Genomic DNA, 10315 nt, shown 5'->3' on the forward strand with positions numbered 1-10315 from the left:
ATAGTATCGTAAGGCATAAAATGTTATAAAATGTCATAGTATAGTAAGGCATAAAATGTCATAGTATAGTAAGGTATAAAAATGTCAGCATTATTCAGGCATAAAAATGTCTTTTGTATAAAAAGTATTATACAGAGGTCAAGGCTGTCCTAAGCACCTTGTCATTTGCCCTAGTAATAAAACCATTATTCATTGCACTTAGAGCGTCCTCCAACATTAAAGGAATCCATAGATGGGGCAATGAGCATATATTATCGTTATATACTAATGAATTATTAGTAAATATCTGCGATTTTAACTTCTAAATTACCCCTTTTTTCAAGACAATACAAAATTTTGCCTTACAACAGCTCATAGTTTCACTCCTCTTCATTATAGTCACCCTTTTCTTCCACCTAAGCTAGACTCGCTTAACAATGGCATTTCCAACATTGGTCAATCATACATTGTTGGGGTTTTTGGAAGCCCTAGGGATGTATTTGAGATAAACAACAACCATCAATCTCACCTGTTGTGCTATTTTAAGGCATGACATTTTGCTAAATCTATAAACCCATTAAGAGAAAAAAGGGAAAACAGCCACACATTATATTACAGTCCACTTACCTTATTCACCGTCTTTTAAAATACATGATGTAGTTTCACTCATTTCTGTTATGTGTAGCTAAAACTAATATAAGAGAGTATTCTCAATTGAAAAGCTGCACCCACACTAGAGATGTCACATTTATATCTCATACAACAATGTATTATGTTAAAGTTAAGAAATGGATCCATATTAGCAGCATACTAGATTTCACTACGATTACTGTGGCCAAAAGAGTTAATGATAAGGATATTATCACGATATCTATAGAAAATTTGAAATAAATGCCACCTGTTCTCCCCTTTCTTCTTTTTGTTTCCACTGCTGTACCATGAAGGAAACTAAAGTATCACTTATTTCTCCTTTGCTCTGTAATACTCTGTTGTTCCTCCATTGTTCCTGATGCTCGTGTCTCCTACACTGACGAGGGCTTCCCGTAGAAACTTCCAGGCTTCCAGTATTTTATTGGTATTCATCCAACATCACAAAAAATTAAAGTCTGTTGTTGTGTGACCACAGATTATTCCAAGGTGGTTGTTCCTCGTGTTAAATTGTAGTCAGAGCAGATTAACAGCATATGTTAGTAACTCACTACTCCACTATTCTACATTTTAGAGGGAGATATTGTAATTTTACTCAGTTCTCTGGAAGCTGGACATCAAGATATTTCATAAAGAGCCATGATGACATTTATAAAACACAACATTAAAGATTAACCCAGTGGTTCCCAACATTTGTAGCTTTTTTGTTTAACTTAAATTAAATGAAATGTTAAATATAAAGCAGCCAAAAAAATGTCTGTGTTCCAAAACTACCAAGAGTTTAAAGCTTTACACAGATTGTGTCTGAACAACAAAATAAACACAGGTGTTACATTAGGCCAATACAGTATAATCACTTCCATTTCTTTTTCCACAGGACACAAACATACAGCGACACAAAGAAGCACATTTGTTTTATTCTGAAATTTGGATAAAACTTTACAACAGTTTACAACAATCTGCCACATTTTAAGATTCATAGCCCGCTAAATAAAAATGTTTTCAGCTGCTTGCTGAAGACATCACAGGAGCCTATGGATTGCAGGGATAGGGGGGGAGCAGTCCATAATTTAGGAGCCACAGCTTGAAAGGCGCATTCACCTCGAGTCCTATAACAGGTTCAAGGGACAGCCAGTCATTTTTCCTCAGAAGACTTGAGAGCCGGATTTGTTGTGTAAGGGAGGAGGAGGTCAGAAACCTATTGGGGTGTTTGACCATGCAAGGCTCTAAAGATGAGCACAAGTATTTTAAAATGGATGCAGAATTTGACAGTGGGGGGAGTATGTGTGAAATAGGTGTGATGTGTGTTCTCTTGTTATTTCGGGTTAAAAGCTGTGCAGTTGCATTTTGAATGGTTTGGAGACAATTCAAAGAGGTTTGATTCAGAGAGGTAAAAAGAGCATTACAAACGAGTAAAATCTCATGGTCACCACAAAACTTAGTTTTGCAATGTTCCTTAAGTGGAAGAAACATGAGCGTGTGAGATGGTTAACATGATTATCAAGTGACACAGCCATTCCAGAAATTATTTTGGTGGCCCACCCAATCAGATTTTAATTCATCATCTTTCAAAAGTCTTTTTTCGAAAAGTTGGACATTGAGTTGTTTCAGTTTGCTCATGAATTCTTTATGTTTTACAGATACTCAGTGTGATACTGGAGCCAACCACCAAACACTCTACATCCTACACCTGTAAAATCACTGGTTACCATTATTTGAGTTTCATCCAATACAGAATTATGATGTAAAAAAATCTAATGGAAACTGAGACACTGAAGAAAATTAGGATTACACCAATTATTTTCATCATACAACAATTAATCATTATCAAATAATCCATTGCTTTTTTCAATAATTAATTATATGTGCATTAAATGTCATGAAATGGTTGAACAATCTGTTTGCTCACTTAGGAGATCTTAACTTTTGACTGGTAGTTTGCTCCCCTGGGGTCGCCAAGGGAACCAGACAACGTTCAGCTTTTTTGTTTGATAAATTACTTTAACAATTTATCCATTATAATAACGAAAGGTGTTTTAATTTTCTCGCAGTTATTTAGTTAATCCACCAATTTCAGTATTGAAATACTGATGTGATGTGATTGTTAACAGTTCCAGTTTGGGATAAACCATCCCTGCCTAGAGAATAGGCCTGTCTCAGCCAGTTTACTTCACTAAAACAGTTTTGGAGTTCAAAACATTTAAGCTTCACTTCCTGGCGTCAGCCTTGAATCCAGTAATGTATTCATTTTGTAAAGGATGTAAATAAAAACAGTTTGTCTGAGGAGGCAAAAGAGCTGTCAGATCAAAGTATCTGTTGTATTGATGTCAGCACATTATGAATATGCTGACATCACTTTAAATTTACCTTTCTTCCTACGATTTAGAATGCACTTCACGAATAGAAATACAGCTTCAGGTGCAGCAACAGTTAGAACTCCAGAAAATCATCCAGCTATGAACATGCTGGAACCATGGCAGGACTGGTCTTCAAAGAGTTTCTCTGAAACAATCATAAAAACCTGGTGTGACACTCAGAATGGACGTCTATGTAACATTATGAACATTATGTAACACACTGGTTATAACCTACAATGAAGCAACTCGGGTCCCTGCTCCATGAAAAGTAAAACGACACAACATGCAGAGTTAAACCACTGAGGGAGATCTTACTTGGCACAATGATCTCAGCATTAACAACATGGCTGATGTTCTCCTGCTTGGCGACACAGTGGAAGTGGTTGGTCGTGGTTGAGGTCACAGTAGTTTGGAGGGTGATGCTGTAGCGGCCTGCTCTCTGACACTGTGGCTCCTCAGCAGGAAGGACCCTTCCATCACTGCTGCAGCCACACTAAAGATTTGTCCCATTTATATCTCATACTACAATGTATGTGAAAGTTAAGAAATGGATCCATATTAGGACCATACCAGATTTCACTACACAATTACTGAAACCAAGTATTTCATTGGTAGTGGTGATTCATCCCAAAAAAAAATCACAAAGAATTAGTCTGTTGTTGTGTGACCACAGATTATTCCAAGGTGGTTGGTCCTTGTGTTAAATTGTAGTCAGATCAGATTAACAGCCTATGTTAGTAACTCACTACTCCACTATTCTACATTTTAGAGGGAGATATTGTAATTTTACTCAGTTCTCTGGAAGCTGGACATCAAGATATTTCATAAAGATACATGATGACATTTATAAAACACATTAAAGATTAACCCAGTGGTTCCCAAAATTTGTAGCTTTTTTGTTTAACTTAAATGTTAAATATCAAGTAGCCAAGAAATGTTAGTATTACCAAACTAGAGAGTTTAAAGCTTTACAAAGTTTGTGTCTATTACTGAAAACAAAATAAACCAAACAATAAATTAACCTAAGTCAAATGTTAAAGGTCAAACACAGGGGTTACATTAGGTCAATACAGTAAAATCATTTCTTTTTCTACAGGACACAAACATCCAGGACAGCGACATAAAAGAAGCACATTTGTTTTATTCAGAAGTTTGGATACAAACATCAACATGATTAAAATGGCTTATTTTACATTGATTAGCTTCAATTAGGTGGTAAGGTGACAAGAAAGGATGGAGATAAGAACTCCAGTCTCCATTTTAACAAATACAATCTGAATATTACTCAAGTTGACGATATCTTCTACTGTACTTTATGTCTCTTTAAGTGCAATAACAAGTAAAAGGCCAGTAAGTAATTTATCAAATCACCTGTTCAACAAGCATCTAGAAAAGCCACAACCACAGCGCGCTGGTTAAGCTAACAGCAGATTATTATGAAGAAGCGAAAGCTGTCTCTATACAAGTGTAAGTGATTATCTCAGCCAGTTGCTCAGTTTACAACAATCTGCCACTTTTTAAGATTCATAACAAAGTGAGACAGACGAACCTCCTCTCTCTCTACCAGAGAAGACGAGGACTGATTGAGGTATGTGTTCCTCATTCTGTCTAAACCTCATTCAGTATGTTCATGTCAGATATTTGTTTTACTGACATTTAAGATGTGTTTCCAGCTCGAAGTTATTGAGTTTATAGTGAACGTTACTGTTGCTGATAGAAATTAGTATTTAGTTTTACTTAAAATATAAATTGATTCTAATCCTGACATTAATTTATTCTTTTGAACAAATGACAATAAAAAAAACAAAAGAAACCCAATTCTTTAGTAAAGAGAAAGAACCAGTAATAGTCTGAGCCGGATCAATAAGGATATGGATAAGATAAAGATAAAATTCTAACAATACTCATCCCTACAGCTGGTTAGTGACTGACTTTGGGAGGAGGCGCAAATCCCTTCACTGTAAGTTTTAACTAGTATTATTTTGTGATTATTTTTTATGCGCACAGTGAGATCAGTCACAAAAATGTGAAGGATGACTTAATTCGACTAATTGGTAATCAATAGAAAAATAGGCGTCAGTGGCAGCCCGATCTTATCCTACTAATACGTGTCACTAACCTGGCTTCTCTCATCTCTGTCCTCCTGTAGATTATTATTTCTGCCTGCGGCGCACCAGAGTCTGCAAACCTGCTACTGCCCCATGATCCTGCAGGCATTTTCAAGATGTAACACAGCAACGTTTACACCAACTACATTTTAACTAACTTACTGTACTTTTATCTGAGACATCTTCAACTTAAGTCACATTTCAGCACTTTTACTTTAACACTTGCACATTTATCTTAAGAGTACTTTCTTTTCAGTACGTTTATCTCAAGTATTTTTTTCAGTACATTTAACGCAAAAGTACTTTCATCTCGGCACGTTTATCTCGAGAGTACTTTCTTCTCGGCACGTTTATCTCGAGAGTACTTTTTTTCTCAGTACGTTTATCTCGAGAGTACTTTCATCTCGGCACGTTTATCTCGAGAGTACTTTCCTCTCGGTACGTTTATCTCGAGTGTACTTTCATCTCGGCACGTTTATCGCGAGTGTACTTTCATCTCGGCACGTTTATCTCGAGTGTACTTTCTCGGCACGTTTATCTCGAGTGTACTTTCTCGGCACGTTTATCTCGAGTGTACTTTCTCGGCACGTTTATCTCGAGTGTACTTTCAGCTCCGCAAGTTTATCTCGAGTGTACTTTCTTCTCCGCACGTTTATCGCGAGTGTACTTTCAGCTCGGCACGTTTATCTCGAGTGTACTTTCAGCTCGGCACGTTTATCTCGAGTGTACTTTCTCGGCACGTTTATCTCGAGTGTACTTTCATCTCGGCACGTTTATCTCGAGTGTACTTTCATCTCGGCACGTTTATTGCGAGAGTATTTTCTTCTCGGCACGTTTATCTCGAGAGTACATCTCGGCACGTTTAACGCGAGTGTACTTTCTTCTCAGTACGTTTATCTTGAGAGTACTTTCATCTTGAGAGTACTTTCATCTCGGCACGTTTATCGCGAGTGTACTTTCTTCTCGGCAAGTTTATCGCGAGAGTACTTTTTTTCAGTACATTTATCTCAAGAATACTTTCTTCTCGGCAAGTACTTTTTTTCAGTACATTTTTTTTTTATCCCAAGAGTACTTCTTTCAGTACGTGTACTTTTTATCAGTACCAGTACTTTTATCTGCGTGCATGTTTACTTCAACTTGAGTAAATTTCTCAGAGTATTCCTTCCACCCATGGTGAAGCTAACAAACATGATTTGAATGATTTGATTTCAGTGGTTCCGCTGAGGAACTGGAGGAAGAACTCTGCTGATCAGCACCTACAGAAAAAAACACAAGTATTTATTAGTTGGTGGCCCACCCAAACACATTTTAATTCATCATCTTTCAAAAGTCTGTTAATAGTTAATAGTGGAGATAGTGTTGTTTCACTTTGCTCATGAATTCATTATGTTTTACAGATACTCAGTGTGATACTGGAGCCAACCACCAAACACATCCTACACCTGTAAAATCACTGGTTACCATTATTTGAGTTTCATCCAACAGCGAATTATGATAAAAAAAATCTAATGGAAACTAAGACACTGAAGAAACTTCACCTGATTGTAGAAGAAACAACTAATTAGGATTACACGAATTATTTTCATCATACAACAATTAATCATCATCAAACAATCCACTGCTTTTTTCAATAATCAATTATATGTCCATTAAATGTCATAAAATGGTTGAACAATCTGTTTGCTCATTGAGGAGATCTTAACTTTTCACTGGTACTGTTTGCTCCCCTGGGGTCTCCAAGGTAACCAGACAACATTTGGCTTTTTAGTTTGATAAATTACTTTAACAATTAATCCATTATAATAATAGAAGGTGTTTTAATTTTCTCTCAGTCAATTAATCACTTAATTCCCCAATTTCAGTATTGAAATACTGATGTTATGTGATTGTTAACAGTCCCAGTTCGGGATAAAACGTCCCTGCCAAGAGAACATTAGGCCTGACTCAGCCAGTTTACTTCACAAAAACAGTTTTGGAGTTCAAAACATTTAAGACTCACTTCCTGGTGTCAGTCTTGAAACCAGTAATGTATTCATTTTGTAAAGGATGTAAATAACAATAGTTTGTCTGAGGAGACAAAAAATCTGTTCAGACTCTAATTAGAGTCAGATCAAAGTATCTGTTGTATTGATGTCGGCATATTATGAATATGTTGATACAATCGATTATTTAGACTTACCTTTCTTCCTAAGATTTAGAATGTACTTCACGAGTAGAAATACAGCTAGAGGTGCAGCAACAGTTAGAACTCCAGAAAACCATCCAGCTATGAACCCACTGGTATATTGGTCTTCAAAGAGTTTCTCTGAAACAATCATAAAAACCTGGTGTGACACTCAGAATGGACGTCTATGTAACATTATGAACATTATGTAACACACTGGTTATAACCTACAATGAAACAACTCGGGTCCCTGCTCCATGAAAGTAAAACGACACAACATGCAGAGTTAAACCACTGAGGGAGATCTTACTTGGCACAATGATCTCAGCATTAACAACATGGCCGATGTTGTCCTGCTTGGCGACACAGTGGAAGCGGTTGGTCGCGATAGAGGTCACAGTAGTTTGGAGGGTGATGCTGTAGCGGCCTGCTCTCTCTGACACCTGTGGCTCCTCAGCAGGAAGGACCTTTCCATCACTGTCCTGCCACTGCAGCGTCGGCTCTGGAAAAACCCCCTGAACCTCACACTTCAGCTGCACCCCGTCGTCAGTGACGTCATAGATGGAGACATACGGCTTTGGAGACGCACCTGTGAACAGAGGATTAATAACAACTTACAAAAGGGCAGTTACACTATGAATTATATTCTTCCATGTTTTTGTATTTAAGAGCCAAAACTCAAACACTGTGAGAGGACATGACTTTTCATAAATGTTTACCGTCTTCCAGATTCTTGGCGACTGTTCACCAAGTTTATAACAGGCAGATAAAAAGATCCTACTTGTCAAAAAGGGCTGATGGGATTTTTAGATTGTGACCAACAGCGTCCTACTTTTAAAGAGCAGCTGAAATCAAAGGTGAGTCTTGATTTTTGATGATGTCAATGATTTGTACATCTGCAATGTGTGTGCAACAACTTTGTCACCCAGTTTTTGTGTCCAAACAACTTGAAACATTGTAGATGTAGAAATCGTGACAAAGTCAGGACTCACCACAGTTTTTTTCTTGTCTGTATTTACAATAGAGCATTGTAACACTTATAGATATTTAAATAAAATATTTTTCATCCTGTTAAATTTAGATCTCAAAATAAAAATCTCATAATCATGAGATTTATTCATATCAATTGTCAAGAGGAATTCAACTTGTACATAGGACCTGCTTTGATTATTAGTTGTGATTAAATACCTTATTTTTGGAGGCAAGTAAAAACGCTTTAAATATTTTGTCTAATCAAACATCACTGGGGACCTTATGACTATAAAGAACCAAATCAAAGCGTCAACCTGCTGCTGTGTGAGAATAACAACAACCAACATGGATCTTAGTTTTTGAATGAGACTGTGGCTTAGAGACCAGAGAACTGCACACACATTACAGGTATATAGATCTGTGACATCATCACTCACCTCGGATTACCGATGCTCGGTCTTTGAAGGTAAGTTCTGAAAGGCAAAAATTTGAATTAGTTTTTGGCCCAATTTTATAATTAAATAAGACACTTGGATGTCGTACCATGATGAAATACGGAAATAAAGAACACTGCAGGTAGTTTGTCATCAACAACTGTTTTTTTTTTAAAATCCATCTTTACCTGATTAATGGGAAAATGTATGCAGCAAGGCCGATCAAAAACTAATCAGATTGTCTGTTAGAGTTATTGTATTTACAAAAATGTGTCTACACAGTCACAGAGTACTGTAGTGGTGGGAGATAGAGATCTAAAGTGGGGCGGGGAAAACATGAGCAGAGGGGCTAGTTCACACAGCTAAAAGCCATTTATTTAATGAGTGAGCTTCATGTTTAGAAAATCATCTAGTAACAAGCTCAGGAGGTGGAACTGATTAGCCAAGACTGTCAACCAGTTGCATGTTTGCTCATTCGCTTTGTTGCAGAGAGTTAGGTAAGAATGTTCAATAATCCTCTCGTGTTGTATAATAAATATGATGCGACAGCCAGGAAGCAGTTAGACTACTTTAGCATTAAGACTGAAAAGAAAACATTTGGCCGTCTTACACCCCTCAACTTCCTGTTGAGGGGAGTTTTTGTTCGTCTTGTGCGTCTGTAAAAGGATGCGTGGCATAAACAGTCCTACCACTGGTCTCACGCTGTTCCACTTATCTACAGGTGTTGGTAACACACAAGGATATGCCACAATGCAGGGAAGAAAAAGACTGCAAGCTAGTAAACATGGATGCAGGATTCAGGGAATGCGCTCCACATATTTGTTAGACCTCAAAAAAACACACAAGACATTTTAGTGAGTGACACTGAATGTACAAGAAAACTCCACACCTCTCAGCCCACTTAGTTCAGTTAGCACATACATAACAAGGGGTTGGACCATGCAGCATCAGTTTTCTTTGCATGCAATCTCAACTTAGGTGGCCGAGTGCTGAGCAGAGGCGAACAGCAAAATTCCCACCAGTTGCAGATCTTACAGGCAGGCGACAGAATAACCCGCGAGGCACCGACTCCACGTACGAGAAGGAGAAGGTAAAGGAGGAAGAGAAAGAAAAGTATGATTTTGCTCTAGTGCAACTGTAGTACTGCAGTAGGCAGTATATTGACAAGTCTGAAAGTGGGTTTGTAGCATGACAAGATATTAAGTATGATACAAATATGACCATCATGACAGAAAACACTACACACCAGTTAGTTCTGTCTGTAACACATTTGTGAACTATTTATGAAAATACTCACGAACAACAAGCTGAATGTTGTATATTTCTCCTCCTGGTTTAAGATGTGGAAAAGCACAGGTGTAGTCTCCGCTGTCGGCCATCGTTGTGTTTCGGATAATTATGGAAGCATTGCCATACTTCAGTTGTTCTTGAAAATGTGAGATCCGTCCGCTGAACTGCTCATCCTGACCTGAAAGGTCATTATTGTAATGAATCCCTGCATCGTACATGAACACCTCCATCTGACCATCTTTCTTCCAGTCAAACAGCTTTGACTCAATGTTCTCCTTGGTACTAGGAGAACAGGGTAAGATGGCGTCATTCCCTTCTTCAGCGACCACTTTGATGACACCCATCCCTGAAAAAAGAAGAAGA

The 10315-nt window shown here is 37.7% G+C and overlaps 1 protein-coding gene across 3 annotated transcripts in view; it reads right to left on the reverse strand.

Moving 5' to 3' along the window:
- Positions 1-1526: 1526 nt before the first annotated feature.
- The window catches only part of LOC111644293 (butyrophilin subfamily 2 member A2-like), a 10520-nt gene continuing 1731 nt past the window's right edge, over positions 1527-10315 (reverse strand). The window contains exons 2-6 of one of the 3 annotated variants that reach the window (XM_023393097.2): positions 9960-10298; positions 8666-8701; positions 7567-7845; positions 7272-7397; positions 4106-6348 (exon numbers count right to left, since the gene is read on the reverse strand). In XM_023393097.2, the coding sequence (XP_023248865.1) occupies positions 6272-6348; positions 7272-7397; positions 7567-7845; positions 8666-8701; positions 9960-10298 (857 nt within the window). In that variant the 3' untranslated portion in view covers positions 4106-6271. Of the gene's footprint in view, positions 3130-4105; positions 6349-7271; positions 7398-7566; positions 7846-8665; positions 8702-9959; positions 10299-10315 lie in introns of those variants that run through there. The other 2 variants (XM_087170094.1, XM_023393098.2) reach the window with 2 other exon arrangements.

This window comes from Seriola lalandi, unplaced genomic scaffold, assembly GCF_002814215.2.
Source record: "Seriola lalandi dorsalis isolate HSWRI2012SDOR001 ecotype SW California unplaced genomic scaffold, Sedor1 jcf7180002054928, whole genome shotgun sequence".
In the NCBI taxonomy this organism is placed as follows: domain Eukaryota; kingdom Metazoa; phylum Chordata; class Actinopteri; order Carangiformes; family Carangidae; genus Seriola; species Seriola lalandi.